Source organism: Antechinus flavipes, chromosome 1, assembly GCF_016432865.1.
Source record: "Antechinus flavipes isolate AdamAnt ecotype Samford, QLD, Australia chromosome 1, AdamAnt_v2, whole genome shotgun sequence".
Taxonomy (NCBI): domain Eukaryota; kingdom Metazoa; phylum Chordata; class Mammalia; order Dasyuromorphia; family Dasyuridae; genus Antechinus; species Antechinus flavipes.
In genome coordinates this window covers 722,625,834-722,647,931 of record NC_067398.1, presented here as the reverse complement: position 1 = coordinate 722,647,931, position 22,098 = coordinate 722,625,834, and the positions used below count along the sequence as shown (strand labels likewise).

Below are 22,098 nucleotides of genomic sequence, written 5' to 3'. Positions count from 1 at the left end.
TAAGCACACACAGTAGAGGTTCAAAAACGTTTTAGTGATAGAGGTGAGTGTGATCAAAAGAAGTTAGGAGACGACTTCCTTTGAGATCATCTATTCTATCCTCCTCCTCACTTTATAGATGAGAAAACGTAGACCCAAGAAGGTTAACTTTATTAATGCAAGATCACTCAGGTAATAGGCAGCAGAGTTAGGATACTGACTCAGGTCTTCGGGTCCCAAAGCCAGTATTTGTTCCACTCTAACAATCAGAAAGTTGTTCAAATGTTTTAGTGAAATTGTGACCCAGTTGGAGTTTTCTTGGCAAAGATACCAGAACAATTGGCTGTTTCCTTCTCTGGCTCATTTCACAGAAGAGGAAATGGGATTAAGTGAATTATCCAAAGTAACCCAGCTAGTGAGTGTCTGAGATCAGATTTGGACTGATGAACATGAGTCTTCTCTGTTCCAAACCTAATGCTCAGTACTGTTTTCCCTCTATCCAGAATACTCTATCTGCTGTTCCACCTACTGTCCAATAACAATAATAACTACAAATAGTGATTAATGTGTGCAAAGCACTTTACAATTATTATCTCATTTGATCTTCACAACTATCCTGGGAGGTAGATGCTATCATTAGTCCCATTTTACAACTGAGGAAACTGAGGTAAATGGGTAAAGGGACTTCCTCCAGGTCACCCTGATAGGTCGGGGGCTGGGTTTGAACTCTCTTTGCCATCCCTCTGCTGCCCTAGTTGCTTCTGGTTGTCACTGTACAGCCTGAGGTGTGAGACCTTGTGTTTCCACAGAAATATACAAAGGAGAGAAATATCCTGTGAAGAGAGCATCCTTTTGTAAATCTTAGAACTCAAATTTAGAATTAAATCCTAACTAAAGTGGCTGGGGGTTGTGAAGACAGAAAAGTAGGGGAAAGTTTGTAGCTTAGCTGTGGGTCACATGCTTAATTTCTTTATGAATATTAATTTCTCCTCCCCAGGAGGAGCTTAGGCTCATCTTCATGATCCTGTGATAGATGTAGTGGGAGGGGGAACATATGGAGGGGTAAGTATGTGTGAGATGAAGCAGGAAGTTGTATGTCCTGGAGCAGCCAGCAAAGGGGGGGATGGGATCAATTCTACTTAGGCCCTTGTTTCAAGTTCTGGCCCATAACATCTCCTCGTAGGATCAGATCAATCACACTGAACCGTGCTAAATTAGATAATTATTGTCTCTCTCAACTCTAATGACTTAACACTTTGTAAGGATTCCAACACTTCACAACCCACCTCTGACTTCGGAATAGTTTCCCAGCTCCTGGGCCCATTGTCCAGAGGGTGGGGGTGGGGTTAGGTCTGTGACCCAATCAGAGGAGGCTGCAGTCCAGCCTCCTCTCCCAGCTTTCTGTTCCCCATCTCCTCTTCCAAACATCAAAGTCTTCCCCTCCGGGCTCACAGTGACCTCTGGCAGAGGCAGAGTCTGATTCCAGGACTTCTGACCCCAGGCCCCCTCTCCATTCAGTTCATTTCCATCAGCTGGAGCTGGAGACAAGAAGAATATGAAGAGTCCTGCCCAGATGGGGCTTACATTATAAAAATAGATATTAATTTCTTAACACCATGTAGGTTAAGCCATTCAGGGGTCCTCAAACTTTAAAAATAGGGGGCCAGTTCACTGTCCCTCAAACTGTTGGAGGGCCTGATTATAGTATACTATAGTATTGTGGGCCTTTAAATAAAGAAACTTCATAGCCCTGGGTGAGGGGGATAAACGTCCTCAGCTGCCGAATCTGGTCCACGGGCCATAGTTTGAGGACCCCTTCTATAAAAGCAATTCATGTTAAAGTAATTTCTTTGAAAAGGGAGGTAAGGCAGAAGTGGAGGGGACTCCAGTGAATGGGTTTGTTTTTTTCACTTCTAAGGAACAGCCACAGCCAGTGAGGGAAAGGTGGATTCAGCTTTCACTTTCCACAGATCATGCAAATAACTAGTATACAGTTTTCAATGTGAAGAGACTGGAACTCTAACCCAGAGCCAAGGTTTTTGCAACCCAGCAAGACCAGAAAGCAAGGGGATGGACCCAAGCAGGAGCTGTTTCCCTTGTCTATCCAACCCCACCTTAGAGTCCCTGAGGCAAGCAGGGAGAAGGCACAGAGATCATTTCAGCTCCATGGTCCCACCCTTTGGGGAGGTGCTCCAGTCAGAAATCCAAGTTGGGTCAAAATCCTGAGACCTGAAAGTGAGATCAAACTCCTGCTCTTGTGCAGAGAAGCAGTCTCATCCAGCCATGCCCTGCCATAAATTCCTATCATGTCCCTGGGGTTAAATCTTCCCCATAAAAGCTTCTTGTGGGCCACCCCATGTCTACCATACCCACCCTTCCCTCCCCACCCTCATCAGCCTGCCAGGGAACTCCATCTTGTGTTCTTTCCCTGTCTCCATTCCATAACACAACGGGGTATCTCTCCTAACTCCACTATGTTTTCCAACCCCACTTGTCCTTGTGGCTAACTCTTTTAGGGTGCTAAGTCCCTTTCAAGTTGTCCCTGCCAGCTAAGCTTGCACCAATGTCATGAGGTATTTCTCTTTTTTTAGACAAATGGCAAATTCTGCTCAAGACCTTGCCCTTCCCATCAGTAATTAAAAAAAAAAAAAAAAACAACTTTCTATGCTCTCCCACTCTATTTCCTGCTTACCATTCCTGGGGTGTATTCTAATCCCTTCATTTTGGGGTTCTGCAACCACATCTTTTGGTACGAGCTAAACCAGCCTGCTCCTCTCTATGCCCTTAAAAACATTTCTTCAATCTCTGTTGCGCTTGCTCTCGCGCTCTCTCTCTGTCTCTCTCTGTCTCTCTCTCTGTCTCTCTGTCTCTCTCTCTGTTTCTCTCTCTCTCTCTCTCTCTCTCTCTCTCTCTCTCTCTGTCTCTGGCCTTCTCTCTCTCTCTCTCTCTCTCTCTTTCTCTCTCCCCCCTCTTTGTCTCTCTCTGTCTGTCTCTGTGTCTCTCTCTCTGTCTCTGTCTCTGTGTCTCTCTCTGTCTCTGTGTCTGTGTCTGTCTGTCTGTCTGTCTCTCTCTCTCTCTCTCTCACTGTCTCTCTCTCTCTCTCAACCTATCACATCAATTATCCCTAACAATTTTAGGTTTCAATATTATGAAAATAACCCCAAATAAGTTAATTAGCAATTTCACAGTTGTGATGAGTGATGGCCAAATAAACATAAGATAGCCTATCACAAAAATGGATAGGATTCTTATGAAATTTAAAGCCAAGTTTCCAATTTTAACATATACACCAATAACAAATTTAAAAAATCATTTCTTTAGCTTGTGATATTCTAACTAGATGTCCCATTCAAACTACCAATTGTTTTTGCAAATCAATCTTTTTTGTCCCTTGTTTGTAAAGTCACGTTTTAAAAACTTTAATATTCACAATATAGGGGCAGGTAGTGGATAGAGAACCATCCCTGAAGTCAGGAGAACCCGAATTCAAATCTGATCTCACATGCTTAACACTCCCTAGTTGTGTGACCCTGGGCAAGTCATTTAAACCCAAATGCCTCAGGGGGAAAAAAGATTCACAATATAGATAATATCTAAATGACTTTGGACCAAATCTCATAAAATTTATTTCCAGCAGAGCTGACAAAACTTTAAAGCATAGCTCATAATTTTTAGAAATTGCCCAATGTATATTTTAGAAAAAAACATATTTCATTTCATTAGTGGATAAGAACATGTGATCTCTTGAGGTCAATTACCAGTACTTTGTTGTGATAACCTATTTTTTAACTTCCAGTCAAATCAAACAGAGATGTAAACGTCTAGTAGCAATATTATAATATTAATGCACACATATATTTAAAACCTTATTCTCAAATACAATTGAAAGTAATTTGATCGTATGCCATTTAAATTTAAACACAGTATTTTGATCCCATTTTTGGGAAAAACATTCCTCTTCTCATTCAAAAACTCCATTCTCTTAACCTGGTTGAAATCTCTGGAATGGCAATAAACAATTGAGGCCTGAGATGGAGCCACAGGCCCCTGGGGAGCAAAACGGTTCTGTCTCCTATCTCCCTCCTAAATTTTGTACACTTTCCTATAAACTGCTGTATTTGGAAGGGGATAAGATTTTAATTTTTTTTAATATTTTATTTTATTTTATAATAACTTTATATTGACAGAATCCATGCCAGGGTAATTTTTTTACAACATTATCCCTTGCACTCATTTCTGTTCCAATTTTTCCCCTCCCTCCCTCCACCCCCTCCCCTAGATGGCAAGCAGTCCTATATATGTTAGATTTGTTGCAGTATATCCTAGATACAATATATGTTTGCAGAACTGAGCAGTTCTCTTGTTGCACAGAGAGAATTGGATGCAGAAGGTAAAAACAACTCAGAAAGAAAAACAAAAATGCAAATAGTTCACATTTGTTTCCCAGTGTTCTTTCTTTGGGTGTAGCTGCTTCTGTCCATCATTTATCAATTGAAACTGAGTCTTTGTCAAAGAAATCCACTTCCATCAGAATACATCCTCATACAATATCGTTGTCGAAATGTATAATGATCTCCTGGTTCTGCTCATTTCACTTAGCATCAGTTCATGTAAGTCTCGCCAGTCCTCTCTGTATTCATCCTGCTGGTCATTTCTTACAGAACAATAATATTCCATAACATTCATATACCACAATTTACCCAGCTATTCTCCAATTGATAGGCATCCATTCATTTTCCAGTTTCTAGCCACTACAAAGAGGGCTGCCACAAACATTTTGGCACATACAGGTCCCTTTCCCTTCTTTAGTATTTCTTTGGGCTATAAGCCTAATAGAAACACTGCTAGATCAAAGGGTATGCACAATTTGGTAACTTTTTGGGCATAATTCCAGATTGCTCTCCAGAATGGTGGATTCGTTCACAACTCCACCAATAATGCATCAGTGTCCCAGTTTTCCCGCATCCCCTCCAACATTCATCATTATTTTTTCCTGTCATCTTAGCCAATCTGACAGGTGTGTAGTGGTATCTCAGAGTTGTCTTAATTTGCATTTTTCTGATCAATAATGATTTGGAACACTTTCATATGGGTGGTAATAGTTTCAATTTCATCCTCTGAAAATTGTCTGTTCATATTCTTTGACCATTTATCAATTGGAGAATGGCTTGATTTTTTATAAATTTGAGTCAGTTCTCTATATATTTTGGAAATGAGGCCTTTATCAGAACCTTTAACTGTGAAGATGTTTTCCCAGTTTGTTGCTTCCCTTCTAATCTTGTTTGCATTAGTTTTGTTTGTACAAAGGCTTTTTAATTTGATATAATCAAAATTTTCTATTTTGTGATCGGTAATGGTCTCTAGTTCATCTTTGGTCACAAATTTCTTTCTCCTCCACAAGTCTGAGAGATAAACTATCCTATGTTCCTCTAATTTATTTATAATCTCGTTCTTTATGCCTAGGTCATGGACCCATTTTGATCTTATCTTGGTATATGGTGTTAAGTGTGGGTCCAGGGGATAAGATTTTAAGGTGTAAACCAAATTTTCCTGGATTTCTCCAAGCTACATGGAGATAAATCACACCCTTTAACAGAATCCAGCATCCCCTGAGAATTCTGGGACTCTGGGGGTTTAGGACCATAGCGACCCGTCTAGAGAGAAACTGAGGCTGACTCCAAAGCATAGAATTTTTGAGAAGCCTACTGGTCTTTGGCGAGGCTGTACTGGACATGAGTCTACACAGAGCGTCCCTGCTCATTCCCAGTCCCCTCTAGGGAGAGAACCTTGAAAGCTGTGGTCTCTGCACAGTTTCCATGGCTGCTGCAGGATCAAGTCCACTTCCCTTGCTGTTTCCTGAATTCATCAGTGACCTCACTTTGTGGTCCTGGGATCTTTGGACTGTCTACGAGGGGGGAAAGCCTAAGCCTGGCCCCTAGGCTGTTGAAGTCTCCTCCTACTTGGACGGGGCCACCCCAAAGTCATGATGTCTGGATCCTGGATGGACCCCCCTTTGTGAGAAACAAAATATCCTAACCAAGAACTCACTGACTGGCTGACGAATGCAGGAAAGATTTATTTCACATTGTTTCAAGAATGGGAGCCTCAGAGAATAGACCCCTCTGCCCATGTTTCAGTTCATGTTTGTCCTTTTTGAGGGCCTTTGGATTTCCCTCCTACATTGTAGCCATTTAAGAGGTTCTCTCTGAACATGAACTTAATTTCATTGTTACCATAGTTTTTTCCTAGGCTCCTCCTCCTCCTCTTTCTCATCAGTTTTCATGGTGTTTATGTTGAACTGATGCTGGGCTAAGTTTCTTTCCTGCTGCTGCTCTGTTCCTAATTGATGTGCTCTGGATGATGGCCCAGATAGACACAACAACTGCTTTCTCGATGGGATAAGTGTGTCACATGTAAGCTCACTTTCTGTAGCCTCACAGAAAACAGACATGGGAAACCACCATTAAGTCTCTAGCAAGAACCTGTCCTGATGGGCAAGATGAACAGCTGGGCTGTGCTGGAAAGTAGCAGTTTTATAAACTCAAAACTTGGTAAATGATCAGACCACAAAAATAGGGTTAAGACATCAGTGTCAGCTGGGAATTGATAAAATTGCTTTATTTCTTCAGGTTATTCTGATCAAAGTGTTACCAAGGATTTGCCTGAAGACTTCCCATTTCATTTTATGTGCATGAGGTTTGATTTCAGCTAAGGTGATGAGATAGTATTCCTCCCTGTGCTGCAGGCAGGGAAGGTAGAATGGATGAAATAAGAAGAAATGGGCATAGCCTCAAATCCATGGCAATATTCAGGAAGGATGATGGGCTCAGGCAAGCTGAGAGAGTCAGTCATCAACTGAAATGTGAGCTGCTGATGGACAAGTAACAATCAGCCCCACAGATGGAGCCAGAGAAGCGGTTGGGGAACCTGGCGCCCCTGCCTCCAGCTCTACTGTTGCCGACATATAAGATGTGCTGAGGGGTCTCTCCTGGGCTCTGCTGGTACCATTCAATTCCATCATTGCTGTGCTGACTGCTGGGGGTGCAGGAGAGTCTGGCCGTGGCTCCCAGGGACACAGACATGGAGGGAGCCTGAGTCAGCACAGGCTGGGAGAAGGAACTTGGAAACACAGACAGACATTAATGTCCCAGCACAGGAGGGAGGGGGAAGGTGCTGGAAGACCCTCACATGGGACCCTGGGACAGGGGGGAGGGAGCAGGACAAGCAGGGTCAGCCCTGACCTGAGCAGCAGGTGAGCAGGAGGAGGCAGACGAGAGGCCAGGCCATGGTGCAGGGGACCCCGAGAGCTCTGCTCCCCAGAGAGAACCAGCTGGGTCCGGGCTCTGCCAGGCCCCTCTTATCCTCTCCCTGTGAGCCTGGGATAGGGCTGGGAGGGGGCGGGGGTGGATGCAAATCTGGGTTGCTTTAACTACACTCTGGGTTCTAAATCTGGGGTCCTGGGTCCCATGAGGAAGGCGAGTCTCTCGGGGGGAGGGGATGGAGCCCAGCTGAGCTGTAACTCATAAGGAATCCCAGGGGGTCAGAGCAGCCACAGACACAGTCAGCGGGGCTCATCCTGAGATCCCCAGCCTCCTCCTGCCCCCATTGACTGCCCAGAGCCAGTCACACAGCACCCCCTAGTGGCTGCGAGCCCCCAGGTCACCCCAGCCTGGTAAGTAAACCTCAGGTCCCAGAGCCAGAAGTAGCCATGTGTTTGTTGCTCACCAGTCCCACAAGGGGGCGTCTGTTCCCAGGACAAGGGATGGAGAGGTGCAGGGGAGGACAACCTGAGACCTCAGAGGGATGCAGCCAAGTCAGAACTCCCCTCCCCTCCCCCCGGGCCTGTGTCCCCCTCACTGGGACGTGTGAGCCCTGCATCTATACTAGTCTCTGCCTGGCTCTAGGATCGTCCCCTGAATGTCGTCGGCTGTTTTCTTCTGGCCGATCCGGCCTGTGGGGAATAGATAAGGTGAAGAACTTACAGGAATGTATGAATTCTTTTTCTGTATTTTATTATTTCTGTGTCTCCCCTATGACCTGTATATGTGCAGGCTCATATCTACTTGAACCTTGGCCAACTAGAAACATATTTACTTAACCTGAACTGATGACATTTATTGGTATTTGACATTTATCAATATTTAGTCTATTAGCTGGACCACTGTCTGCTTGATTAAGCCTGAAGGCCTGACTTTGTTTCCCAGAAATCAGGAGATTTCAGGGAAACAGAAACCTTCCATTCCAATCTCCCCAAGTAGCAACAACCAATTAGATGCCTCCCCCTCCCCTTTCAATGCTCTCTTACTTGTGATGTAATTTCTTGTATAAAAGCTATATATCTTTACTACTTCTTTAGCCCTCCTACCGTGAGCTTATCTTGTGATGGGACGGCTCATCCTCCGGAGGTTTTTCAATAAACAACTTTTCTGCCTTCTACTGAGGGATCTCTGAGTAGTCATTTTGGGTAAGGGTCTTCTACATCCCTCACAGATGGGGGCTCGTCCGGGATGGGGTCTTTGGGGGAGACAGCTATGTACACCCCGAACAGGGACAGGCGCCCATGGAGTAGTTTTCTCCATCGTCTCTGGCTCTGGGTGAGCAGCCTCCCTCCCCTTTTAGACAACAACCCGAAGCAGGAATACTCAGTGGAATGCAGAATTGAAGATTGAAAGAAGTAGAGTCCTGATGGCCAGCATTTGCAGCCTGAAAAGAAACATATGTTCTCGAGGTAAAGCTCTTGGGAAGTCTGGGGGTTTATTGGCTGGGTCGAGGGAGACCCTGAGGGATTAGCCCTCTTAAATTTATTTTTGGTGTGGACTGCTGTTAACCCCAACGATAAAGGACTTTTCCTAAGGAAGCTCTCGGGTGGCTGTGGGGGCGTGAGGGTAACATAGGGCCTCCACCTGGGCGTGAGGGTAACATAGGGCCTCCACCAATACCTGGATCAAGTCCAGGGTGGTATAGAAGCAGTCCGAAAATTTGTATCAGGACGTTAGCTAGGAAATTCAAGACTGGAATGAACTTCCAGATATACAAGGGAAGAAAACTGGGAGGATGTATATCCCAGGATTATTTGGGTATATCAGACTTAAATCTGTATGTAAAAGGTGAAAAGAGTTTTGTGAATGTCTGTGTGTATGTCTGCTTTGCATTGCCTTTGTTCTGTGTTAAAAGTTAGAAAGCTCATAAAAGATAAGAATTCAGCTCTGTGTTACAGGCTTAGAAAAATATCAGGCTGAATTGTGGGAACTGGAATTCATTCAGAGTAGTAATTCTTTCAGAGTGGCTCAGAATGTATTGGTCTTAGAATTTGGGAACTAGTTTTGGGCTTCTCAAGAAAAGAAAATCATTTTTCTCTCTCTCCCTCTGTCTCTGGCAGTGGCTTTGCAGGAAGGGGGAGAGAAGGGGAAAATAAAAACATAGATTGAAAGTTTGGAAAGTTTTGAGAAAATAGAAGAACAGTGGCTATTGCTCCTGTAAACAAGGAGCCTGTTATCAGGACTCAGCCAGAGAAAAGAATTCTCAAGGTAAAGCAAGGATTGGTGCTTAACTCTTTTCTGGTTACTAAAGAAAAGACATGGGAATAAAGTATCTAGGTAAATTTTAGGAAATTTCACAAACTGAAGTAAAATAACTTTAAATTGGTGTGTGTGTTAAGATTGGAAAATTTAAGATTGGAAATAAGAAACTGCAGATATTGGAAGGGAGGAATAAAAATAGAGTAAGAGAGGTAAATAGTTGAACACAGGGGCATTCTGACCTGTTGGACCTGTGGGAAAACTAGGCATACTTCTAAAGAAAAAAAATTTGCAGGAAAAGAAAGAGAAATCATTATTAGTAAATTTGCCTTCATGGAATTAGAGAAAAGAAAGTTTAAGAAGACTAAACTGGGTAATTGTTTGCAATATTTGATTAAGAGTTTTGGGAATTTACTATATTTTAAAGAGGTACTATAATTTTGAAATTGAAATAAAATTAAAATTGGGGGAAATAATTTACTGTTGCCTTATACATGTTAGATTTATTCTGAGTATAAAATCTTAAGAATTTTTCGAATATTGTGGCCTTTACAACTGAAGAGAAAAACCTTTCTTTTTTTTTATTATTTGGTTGGACTTCAAATTGAAATATAGGTTATTAAACAAAATGCCAGTAGCTTACCTTAGGGGGGGCTTGTGTTTGTATCTCCCTACTTAAATGGTATGTTGCTTTTTAAAAGTATTGAGTAATTTGTAAACTATATTATAAGTTTTACGAAATTTGATTCAAAATTAATTGTGAATCTTGAAGTTTAAAGTTTAAAAAAAAAGATGATTTAAAGACAAGGGAAAAGAGATTGATTTACAAAAGCAATTAATAGTTTAAATAGAGCATCTAGTCAGAAGGATTTTTGATTTAGGAGTGTTTAAAGTATGTAATAAATTTTGAGCAAGTAAGCATTGGGAAGAGAGAGAGACAGAGAGATGGGATAGGAGAATGAAGGTAATTTAAGAAGGATTGATTAGTAGAAACAAATGATTTCAAGAAGTCGTCAGTGGGAAAAAGAAGGAACTGGTTGGAAAGGGTAGTCACAGAGAGATGGCTATGAGAAGGGATGTGTTTTTGTGGGAGGAGAGCGAGTGAGCAGCAGCAGAAAGCTGCAGCCGCTTGGTTCCCTTGGCTGAAGAAAACAAAAGGTTATTTAAAGAGACAAATTGCTCTTACAAGATGTCAATTGATTGAATATTTGTTTCTTTAGATACATAATGGTTATGAATATTAAAGAATATGATCAGAAATGTGGTATATAGTTTGAAAGGGTTATTTCAAAAAGTTTAATTGATGTTTTCAAGAACTTTTCAGATTCTTTTTATGTGAAAATAGGAAGTTTTAATTAACTGTATTGATGCCAATTATCTGAAATGGGACTTCAAGGATAATAGTTTTTGCTTTCTTCCTTTTGAAAATGTTTTTGTTGTGAACCATATGTGATTTGGGATTTTTCTATATATTGGGTATTTTAAAAGCAAAATGATTGGCATATTAAATTTATTCAAGATGCAACATCTACTTGGGTATATAAGAATTGTGTGAATTTTCTGGGATAAATTTCTTACTGTTATTGATATAAGGTCATGGTAAATAACTGAGATTTATTTGAAACTTTGGAGACGAAATTCTTTGGGCTTGTAATTAATGCTATTTGGAAGTTTTAAAGCTCCAATCTTCAGTGTGCTGAAGATTGAGTTTTAACTGCTTATATTATGTTATAGTTACGTTCTTGCATTTTTTCCTCCTGTGACTGATTTCTATGATCAGAACAATAGTTAATAAGAACTGTTAATGTAATTCAAATATGTCATACCTTGCTGTTTCCAATCTGGTTATATGTAATCATTATATCCTAAATACTTAGGCAAATAAGTATTTAGCCTGGTCATCTGTCTGTTACTGGATATTTGTGTTTTATTTTTAAAATGTTTTTTTTTTTAAATAATAAGAGGACAATTTACAATGGTCTGTGAAACCTAACTGCTATTTATTGGAACTATAGTTGTCTGCCTATCCTGTGAAGCACGCTTATTCCTTCACACAGGAATTGCTGGCCAATCTATACTGGCCTCCCCACATGTTATTGCAGGTCCAGACTGTTCTAACTTTGTTAGATTTAGTTTTTTGTTGTTCTAGATTTTGGTCAAACTACAGATTATTGAATCTCTTCTGAGACATGGATCGGCCCATCTGAAGCTTAGATTGACACCACACCCACACCCCTGCATGGATTGAGCACCTTCGCCCATTTCTCAGCCTGAAGCAGCTAAGATCGAGACCATCGCCAGTGCTCCTGATGTAATTTGGACTGATATGGGGGAAGTGGGAAAGTAGTTGATGAATTATTGTTAAAATTACAACTCTATTACTAGAGTTAGAAAAAAAATGCAAACATTACTGTGTGTTTAAGATTTGGGATGGAAATTATTAAAAATGGTAACTATTGCTGTTAAGGAAGCTATAAAATGTTTATAATATCTATGTTCACTTCAGAATATGTAATTGTTTAAGGTATTTGATTTGATTTGATTGATTTTAGGAAACTCCTCCTGTACTAGACTATTATGTATAGGAACTTTAATTCACTCTTGGGATTTATATGTTGATGGTTATTTGACTGTTTACTTTTTTTTTTTTTTTTTTGGATGATTCCTTTCCATGAGGAAAAAAAAGGAGAGGAAGAGATAGGGAACTAGGGAAACTGGTGGATTTTTCTCAAAATACCTAAAAGAGTGGGAACCCTTAGTTTTCTTTCACTTTTGCCTTACGTACTTCTGCCCCATCCCCTATACATTCAGATTAAATTGGAAGTCCTTAAGCAATTCTTTTTGTTTTTACTATGTTTTAGCTTTGAAACCCCTCATTCTGTGGAATTGCCCTGGCAGACTCAGTTTTGGGAACTATTCTATTTTTAAGAAATCTCCAAGATAAAGACACTTATCTTGGGACTGGCAGTCTCCAGCCCTGTAACCCCAGTTTCTTAACTGGTATCTCAGCATTTTTATAACATTGCCCTTTTGAGATCAAGTTCTAAAGTTTGGAGTTTGCCTGCCTTCATGTTCTAACTGTGCATGCTCTGATAGCTCTGCTCAGAAATCTGTATTCTAGTAGCAGCCCTGTCTGTCCCCCTGGGTGGGGACAGGTGGAGCTACACTAAGCCTCACCCTTCTCCCCTGGAGTGGGTTGCCCCACTGAATGGGCAGCATGACTGTCTCGAGCCCTGCTACTCCCTTTATAAGCAGAAGCTGAGTTAAGTGCACAAATAACTGCAGACCACCTAACACAGTGAACTGTCCATCTCAAACTGGATTCTCTGGCTGAGATGAGGGCTTTTGTACTGCTGATAACTCTGGGGTTGTCAGGAAGAGACTTGTCCTTGAGTTTCATTTTGACTTATTTGCCTCACATTGGATTGGTCAAAATTATGGTGCTGAGACCTCCCAGGTTTCTAGGGAAGGTAATTCAATAATTCAAATATTCAGAAGAAGAGTGTGTAATGTTGTACCTCAGTTTCCCTAGATTGTCATCTTTATTTATCTTTGTATTTTTATGTTTGCCAAATGCCAATCTGTTCTGTGATAACTGTTTCTAAGATAGTTGATGGAAGCAATTTTTATGGTATGAACTTATTGCAATCAATGGTATTATCCTGTTGCTGCTATGTCTATCCTGTATAATTACATTAGTAACCAGAATAGTTCAGTGGTCCCTATCAAAATATTGTATACAGAAGATGCTATTAAAATGATAATTCTTCAGAGAAAAGACTGGAATGTATTAAAGAGGGATGATCTTGATTGTGAACTTGATAAACAATGTATAGATATATTAACTGATTTTGAAAAGTGTGTAAGTTCTTCATAGAAATATGATAAAAATCATTTACATGTTAGAAGGGGGGAGCTGTGGGGAATAGATAAGGTGAAGAACTTACAGGGATGTATGAATTCTTTTTCTGTATTTTATTATTTCTGTGTCTCCCCTATGACCTGTATATGTGCAGGTTCATATCTACTTGAGCCTTGGCCAGCTAGAAACATATTTACTTAACCTGAACTGATGACATTTATCAATATTTAGTCTATTAGCTGGACCACTGTCTGCTTGATTAAGCCTGAAGGCCTGACTTTGTTTCCCAGAAATCAGGAGATTTCAGGGAAACAGAAACCTTCCATTCCAATCTCCCCAAGTAGCAACAACCAATTAGATGCCTCCCCCTCCCCTTTCAATGCTCTCTTACTTGTGATGTAATTTCTTGTATAAAAGCTATGTATCTTTACTACTTCTTTAGCCCTCCTACCGCGAGTTTATCTTGCGATGGGACGGCTCATCCTCCGGAGGTTTTTCAATAAACAACTTTTCTGCCTTCTACTGAGGGATCTCTGAGTAGTCATTTTGGGTAAGGGTCTTCTACATCCCTCACAGGCCCTTTCAGCATCTTCCCTCATGTTCTTCCAGAGTTTTCCCAAAGATATGACGTCATCAGCACAAGCACAGAATTCATGTCCCCAGTTCCCTCAGTCCCAGAAGGTGACGGGGCCTCAGGGAGACTTGGGACCTAAGTGCAAGTAACGGGATCCACTTAGAGAGATTCTGCTGAAGAAGCCTTTCCCTTTCCCAGGTCTTCCATAGGAATCTGGTCATGGACAAGGAATGAAGGGACACAGAGCGTTAATCAAGTGCCAACTGTGGTAGCTCCAGGCTAAGGGCTGGCAACCCTAATGTAAAACAAAGACATCCCCTGTTCTCAAGGAGGTCCCCTGTTCTACCTTGAAGGCCTCAACTGGAGGTGAGATGGAGAGGTCCCGTGGTCCTGAGGTTGCAGCTGCAAATAATGATGATTCTCCTTTAACTGCACTTATATTTATAAAATTCTATGAATTTGTGATCCAAACCTCCTTTTTGGAGTTTTACAAAACAATAATTATGGCGTCTACAGGAGCAGTTGCTGGACTGTATCCCCACAGGTTTGCTTCTCAGTTGTGGGGTGATGGACCCTAAGCTGGGAGTCTTCCTATTCATTAAGTTTAGGACTCAAGACCATTGTCTTCATGACAATGAGCACCTTCGTAGTGATTTGACTCTAAGCGCATCCTGCATCTGATCTTTTCCTTGGTGTCTTTGCTATTTAAAAAAATCCAAAGATAAAACTTTTTCTTAAGTAATAAATAAATAAGAACATTGGAATATTGGCATGATATCTTGGTCCACTATAGTGATTTTGGTTTTTTAATGTATTTTATTTTCATTTCAGAAATAAAAGAAGCATTTTTGTAAACTAATATAAAAAGATGCCAATCTATTATATACAATTTACTATCTTTAAGTATATAATAAAGTTAGCAGGTAAATTTCTTTTATTTCTTCCTTTCTTGCCCCATCCTGGAGATGACTACCAGAGACAATATCTTTCCTTATATATGGGGTCCCTTTGAGTTTTGAATCTCTGATTCACCAGAAAACTCAGATCAACAAGCATGTATTAAGTACCTACTATGTTTGAAGCAGCTAGGTGGTACAATGGACAGGATGCTGGGACAGGGGTTAGGAAGTCTCATCTTCCCGACTTCAAATCTGGGACACAAGATTTGTGGGTAAGTCATTTACCCCTATTTGTCCCAGTTCCTCATTGTAAAATGAGCTGAAGAAGGAAATACAAACTCTTCCAATATCTTTATCAAGAAATTTCAAATGGGTTCACTGTGAGTCAGACATGACTGGGGAAGTGACTTAAGAAGAACAAAAATATATTCCAGGTTCATGGAGAAAAGCACAAACAGCCCCATCTAAAAGATTTCATACCCTAAGGTCAGTGGGGCAATATGCAAATAGCTGTGTTCAAGCGGAACATAAAGAAATAAAATAGAGCCGATCCCAGACAGAAACCATGAGCATGAAAGAGATCTGGGGGAGACATTTACACTCAAAGTTGTACATTAGTGTTGGAAAAAGCATAGCTTTGATGATACGGCGCTTTCTTTGCAAGGTGAAGACCCCACTTTTTAGTACACTGTCTAGATTTGCTATAATTTCCCTTCCAAGAAACAAGCACCTTTTAAATTCTTGGCTGCAGTCGCCTGCAGATTGTTTGAGACCAAGGGACATCTTCTTTTTCAACAACTCAGAAGGTGATAAGAACCTGTGCCATGGTCGGGGCTGTGACAGAGGAGAAAGGGGCAGGAATCATCTTCATCTTCAGGCTGGATGTTGCAGAGGGATATATATCCATTGTCCCAATATCTAGAGCCAGAGAAGTCATGAGGATCCTGTGGGGAACCGGCACTAATCTACAGGTGATAAAGCAACATTCCTAAAACTACTCTAACCTTGAATAAACAGACATCTAGATGCCTCCTGGAGCTTCCTACGTCATCAAAGGCCCCTGATCACTTTGCCTTTCAGCAAGAAACAATTCCTTTGTCTAGGGTCCCCTCTGTAGTGAGTTTGCATGACCCTCACTCCCTTACACCCCACCATAAATACTTGTACTTTTGCCCACAAAACGAGACTTGATCAGAAAGCCTGTCTTGTCTCTGTTCTACGCGTCTCCTGTCCTGCCCCTTCTCTTCTTTTTCAGGGCCTACACACTCTTTGTCCTGCAGGCCAGGCCAGGATCCTATCACTCTTGTCTGACTTCATTTCCATCCCTTTTGTCATTATATAATGAGGGTCCTTTCCTGGAACCAACACTGCAATATGTGTACCCACTGGCTGTGGTTTCAAGAGATTAAGAGACTGAGGAGACTGAGTCAGTACAGTCTGGAAGAGAGAACCTAGAGAAAGGAAAGTCATTAAAGAGCCTGATATAAAAGACTTTTGGAAGCTGCTTTGAGATCCTCAGAGGAAGGAAGGAAAATGGAAGCAAAGAAAGGGTTCTTCTGACTAGTCCTGAACTGAACAGCAGTGAGCAGTAGGAGACAGACAAGAGACCAGGTTATGGGGCAGGGAGTCCTAAGAACTCTGCTCTCCAAAGAGCATGCCACGAGGACTGAGCTTTTCTAGGCCCCTCTTATCCTTTCCCTGAAACCCTGTGATAGTGTGATAGGGAGGTGAGGGGTCTAGGTGCAAATCTGTTTGATTTTGTGCTTTCTTAACCATGCCTGCGTCCCACCTCTATGTCTCTTAGACAATGTATCAGCACTATATATGTGTTATAAAAGGAATTTGATAGAAGTCCTTCTTTCCCTGTTTTTTTTTTTTTTAATCATTTATATAGCATTGGAATTAATTGTTCTTTAAATGTTTGATAGAATTCACATGTAAATCCCTCTGGGCTTGGAGATTTTTTCTTAGAGAGTTGATTAATACTTTGTTCTATTTCTTTTTCTATAATGGGATTATTTAAGTAATTTATTTCCTCTTCTCTTAATATAAGCAATCTATATTTTATAGGTATCCCCCCATTTCACTTAGATTATCGTGTCTATTGACATATTTAGGTAAAATAACTCCCAATTATTGCTCTAATTTCCTCTCCATAGGTGAAAAGTTCTCCCTTTTCATTTTTGAGACTAACAATTTGATTTTCTGCTTTGCTTTTTCTGATCATATAAACTAAATATAATATTAACTATTATCTATTTTGTTTTTTTTTTTCATAACACCAACTCTTAGTTTTATTTATTAATTAATTCAAAAGTTTTTCTCCTCTTTTTTCAGAATTTCAGATTTGGTACTTAATTTGTTCTTTTTCTAGCTTTTTTAGTTGCAAGCCCAATTTTTTGGCAGAGAGAGACAGAGACAGAGACAGAGACAGAGACAGAGAAAGAGAGACCGGCAGAATATCAGCCATATATATAGAGACAGAAGCAGAAAGAGGAAGAAAGAAAAAACTGTGAAAGAAAGAAAAAAAAAAAAAGGCAGAGAGAAGGAGGGACCTTCTGGTACCCTGGCAGCTTGCGCTGTGTCAGCAGCCTGGGCCAGGTCGGGGCTGGCAGGGAGGTTTTTGTCCCACTTCCTCACTGAATGTATCACTGTGTGAACCTGCCCCACAGTAGTAATCGGCTTCATCCTCAGGCTGGATGTTGCTGATGGACAAGTAGCGATTGGCCCCAGAGCTGGAGCCCGAGAAGCGGTCGGGGACCCCCTCGCCCTTGCCTGCACTTCCATCACTGTCCACATACATGAGGTACCGAGGGGCCTTTCCCTGGCTCTGCTGGTACCAAGCAATATAGTAGTTGCTGTGCTGACTGCTGAGGGTGCAGGAGAGTCTGGCCGTGGCTCCCAGGGACACAGACATGGAGGGAGCCTGAGTCAGCACAGGCTGGGAGAAGGAACCTGGAAACACAGACAGACATTAATGTCCCAGCACAGGGGGGAGGGGGGAGGTGCTGAGAGACCCTCACAGGGGACCCCGGGACAGGGGGGAGGGAGCAGGACAAGCAGGGTCAGCCCTGACCTGAGCAGCAGGTGAGCAGGAGGAGGCAGACGAGAGGCCAGGCCATGGTGCAGGGGACCCCAAGAGCTCTGCTCCCCAGAGAGAACCAGCTGGGTCCGGGCTCTGCCAGGCCCCTCTTATCCTCTCCCTGGGAGCCTGGGATGGGGCTGGGAGGGGGCGGGGCTGGATGCAAATCTGGGCCTTCTTAAGCAGCCTAGGCCCTAAATCTTTTGTCCCGTGGGGAAGGCCTGTATTTCAGGGGGAGGGGATGCAGCTTTTGAAGCCCTTGCCCAGCCCAGCTGACATGTCACCCATGAGGGATCCCGGGGGTCAGAGCAGCCTCAGCCACAGGCAGCTGGGCTCATCCCCCCTGAGACCCCCAGGCTCCTCCTGCCCCCTTTGCCTGCCCAGAGTCAGTCCCACAGCGCCATCTAGTGGCTGCAGGCCCGCAATGAATCCCAGTCTTGTAAGCAAACGTCAGGGCCCCACAGCCAGAAGCTGACCCTGCTCGTACTCCCCGGGCCCCAGGTGGGAATCTGTGCACAGGACAAGGGAGGGAGAGGGGCAGGGGGAGAGCCGTGTGTGTGTGTGTGTGTGTGTGTGTGTGTGTGTGAGTGTGTGTGTGTATGTGAGTGTGTGTGAGTGTGTGTGTGTGTGTGAGTGAGAGTGTGTGTGACACTGTGTGTGTGAGTGTGTGTGTGTGAGTATGTATGTGAGTGTGTGTGTGAGTGTGTGTGTGAGTATGTATGTGAGTGTGTGTGTGTGAATGTGAGTGTGTGTGAGTGTGTGTATGTGTAAGTGTGAGTATGTATGTGAGTGTGTGTATGAGTGTGAGTATGTACGTGAGTGTGTGTGAGTGTGTGTGAGTGTGTGTGAGTGTGTGTGTGTGTGTGAGTGTGAGAGAGATTGTAACAGTCATTGTAAAGCTTGGGTCATTTTCAGACAGAGGTTTGCTTCTAGAACTTCTGCTTCATTACTCTCAGGTCACACGTGCTCCCCTGAGGACACCTAGCGGTCTGGTAAAGCACCAGCACTTTTAGCAGATTATAAGCAGTGACCCCCAGGTTGGAGAACAGACCTGAGACCTCAGAGGGGCTTTGGATGCGGCCAAGTCCGGGCCCTTTTGCCTCCCCCCCCCCCGGGCCTGGATCCCCCTCATTGGGATGTATGAGCCCCACATCTGTACTAGAATCTCTGCCCGGCTCTAGGATCGTCCCCTGAAAACCGTCCCCTATTTTCTTCTGGCCCATCCGGCCCTTTCAGCATCTTCCCTCATGTCCTGCCAGAGTTTTCCCAAAGATATGACATCATCAGCACAAGCACAGAGTTCCTGTCTCCTTGTAGCTCTTCCATGAGTTCTGACGGGGCCCCCAGAGAGACTTGGGCATAAGTGCAAACAATGGGATATGTTTAGAGAGATTCTGACTAGGAAGTCTTTCCCTTTCCCAGTTCTTTGTAAGGAATTGGGTAATGGCCAAGGAATGAATGGACACAGAGCATGAATTAAGTGCCTACTGTTTTATTCCATGCTAAGGGCTGGGAATCCAACTGAAAAATTAAGACAGCCCCTTGTTCTCAAGGATCTCCCCTGTTCTTACCTTGGAGGGTCTTAACTGTTGGTGAGGTGGAGGGGTCCCACAGCCCTGAGTTTGCAGCTGCAAATAATGATGCTTCTCCTTTAATTGCATTTATCCTGGAAAATGCTTGAACTTTGTGGTGGGGCCATTTCCTGGAGCTGAAAACTTTTGGCGCAAGAACCTTCTTCTTTTGGGTCTTGAACAATCACGAGTTCAGTATCTGCAGGAGCAGTTTCCAGGCTCCATCTCCCCAAGGTTGTATCCCAGGCGAGGGACAAAGGATCTTAAGTTGGAAGATGATATTCACAAAGTTTGGAATTCAAAATCCTGGGCCATTGTTCTCATGATCTACTGGGAGACAGCGGTCAAAGTTTTCTTAGTGGGTGAACTTGCTAGTTCCATGTTCCATCTTATTCCTCCCTCCCTTGCCTTCTTTGCTAGAAAATTATAGAGGGCCACAGATAGGGGGGGGAACTCTGGGTAAGGTGTAAGGCTTTGGTCTATGGGACACTGATGCATTGTTAGTAGAGTTGTGAATGGATCCAGCCATTCTGGAGAGCAATTTGGAACTATATTCAAAAAGTTATCAAACTGTGCATACCCTTTGATCCAGCAGTGTTACTTTTGGGCTTTATATTCCAAAGAGATTTTAAAGAAGGGAAAGGGACCTGTATGTGCCAAAATGTTTGTGGCGGCCCGCTTTGTAGTGGCCAGAAACTGGAAACTGAGTGGTTGCCCATCAATTGGAGAATGACTGAATAAATTGTGGCTTATGGATGTTATGGAATATTATTGTTTGGTAAGAAATGACCAGCAGGATGAATACGACAGGCCTGGAGAGACTTATGTGAACTGATGCTAAGTGAAATACACAAAACCAGGAGATCTTTATACACTTCAACAACAATACTATATGAGGATCAATTCTGATAGACGGGGCCATCTCCAGCAATGAGAGGTCCAGATCAGTTCTAATTGATCAGTGATGAACAGAACCAGCTACAGTCAGCATAAGAACACTGGGAAACGAGTGTGGACTGCATTTTTGTTTTTTCCTCAGGTTATTTTTACCTTCTTTCTAAATCTGATTTTTCTGGTACAACAAGATAACTGTATTAATATATATATATGTATATATATATATGTATATGTATATATATATATATACACACACACACACAAATATTGTATTTAACATATATTTTAACATGTCTAACATGTACAGGACTATCTGCCTTCTAGGGGAGGAGCTGGGGAGGAGGGAGAAATTTGGAACAGAAGTGATTGCAAGGGTCAATGTTGAAAAATTACCCATGCATCAGTTTTGTCAATAAAATAACTATATATATATAATATATAATATATATATATATATATATATATATATATATATATATGAAAGAATGTAAGAGATGAAAGAAAAAAGGCTTTGTTCTAGTTGTACTGGAAGGTTCACCCGCTCTATCACACTGTCTGCTTGATGAAGGACTGCTGTCGGTGCCTTCTTTGTAGCAAAAACTGTTATTTCTAAGGGTTTTTGAGTGACTCTTTCAACCACACCGCATAAAGCCATTTCAACTTCTCTCAAAGCCTTTTGAGCTTCTTTTATAAGCTGGTGTGGTGAGTTTAAAGCACTGTCTTCCCTTAAAATGTCACATAATGGTTGCAATTGATAGGTAGTCAAGCCTAACACTGGACGCATCCACTGGATAGCTCCTATCAATTTCTGAAAGTCATTTAAGGTGTTTAATTTCTCTGTTCTTAAGGAAAGCTTTTGTACTGTGAGACCCTTAGGATATACTTCATATCCTAAATATTGAAAAGGAGTATGTCTTTGAATTTTTCTGGAGCTATGTGCAATTGGTAGTTCCTTAGTGTTTCTGTGGTCTTTTGTAGAAATGCTTCTAACATTTGTTCCTCAGGTGCACATCCCAATATATCATCCATGTAATGTAATAACATTACTTTTGGAAATGCTTTTCTTACTGGAGTAAGAGCAGCAGCAACATACATTTGACACATAGTAGGGCTGTTTTTCATCCCCTGTGGCAAAACTGTCCATTCATATCTTTTATAAGGCTCAGCTAAGATAACGCTGGGCACTGAAAAGGCAAACCTTTTCATATCTCCTTATCCAGACAGATAGAATAAAAACAATCCTTTATGTCTATAACCCAAAGAGGCCTTTCTCTAGGCAACTGCGTCGGAGATGGAAGCCCAGGCTGAAGAGTTCCCATAGTTTCCATCTGTTCATTTACCTTTCTTAAATCAGTCAACATCCTCCATTTTCCAGATTTCTTTCTTACAACAAATACTGGGGAATTCCAAGGACTTAGAGAAGGTTGTAAGTATCCTTGGTCAAGTTGCTCTGTACTATATCTGATAAGGCCTGAATTCTATCACTTGCTAAGGGTCACTGTTCTATCGACACTGCTGTATCAGTTTTCTCCTGGAGAGAGAAAGAGAGAGAGACAGAGACAAAGAGAGACAGACAGACAGACACAGACAGACAGAGACAGAGAGACACACAGAAAGAAACAGAGAAAGAGAGAGAGAGAGAGAGAGAGAGAGAGAGAGAGAGAGAGAGAGCAACCCACTGGTCCCTTGGCAGCTTGGGCTGAGTCAGAAGCCTGA

General features: G+C 42.1%; 1 protein-coding gene, 1 long non-coding RNA gene and 1 gene segment (V, D, J or C); 1 reads left to right on the top strand and 2 right to left on the bottom strand.

The window, feature by feature from the left end:
- Window positions 1-22,098, bottom strand: part of LOC127548908 (uncharacterized) — a 118,923-nt gene that overhangs the window by 75,014 nt on the left and 21,811 nt on the right. The window lies entirely within an intron of this gene.
- Window positions 1-22,098, bottom strand: part of LOC127543939 (immunoglobulin lambda variable 4-69-like) — a 78,921-nt gene that overhangs the window by 48,723 nt on the left and 8,100 nt on the right. The window contains 1 exon segment of the V gene segment in view: window positions 17,494-17,787. Coding sequence covers window positions 17,494-17,787 — 294 coding nt within the window.
- LOC127546056 (uncharacterized) lies at window positions 7,787-13,881 on the top strand. The gene is made up of 2 exons (XR_007949968.1): window positions 7,787-8,707; window positions 11,665-13,881. It is a non-coding gene; the product is annotated as an uncharacterized LOC127546056 (long non-coding RNA).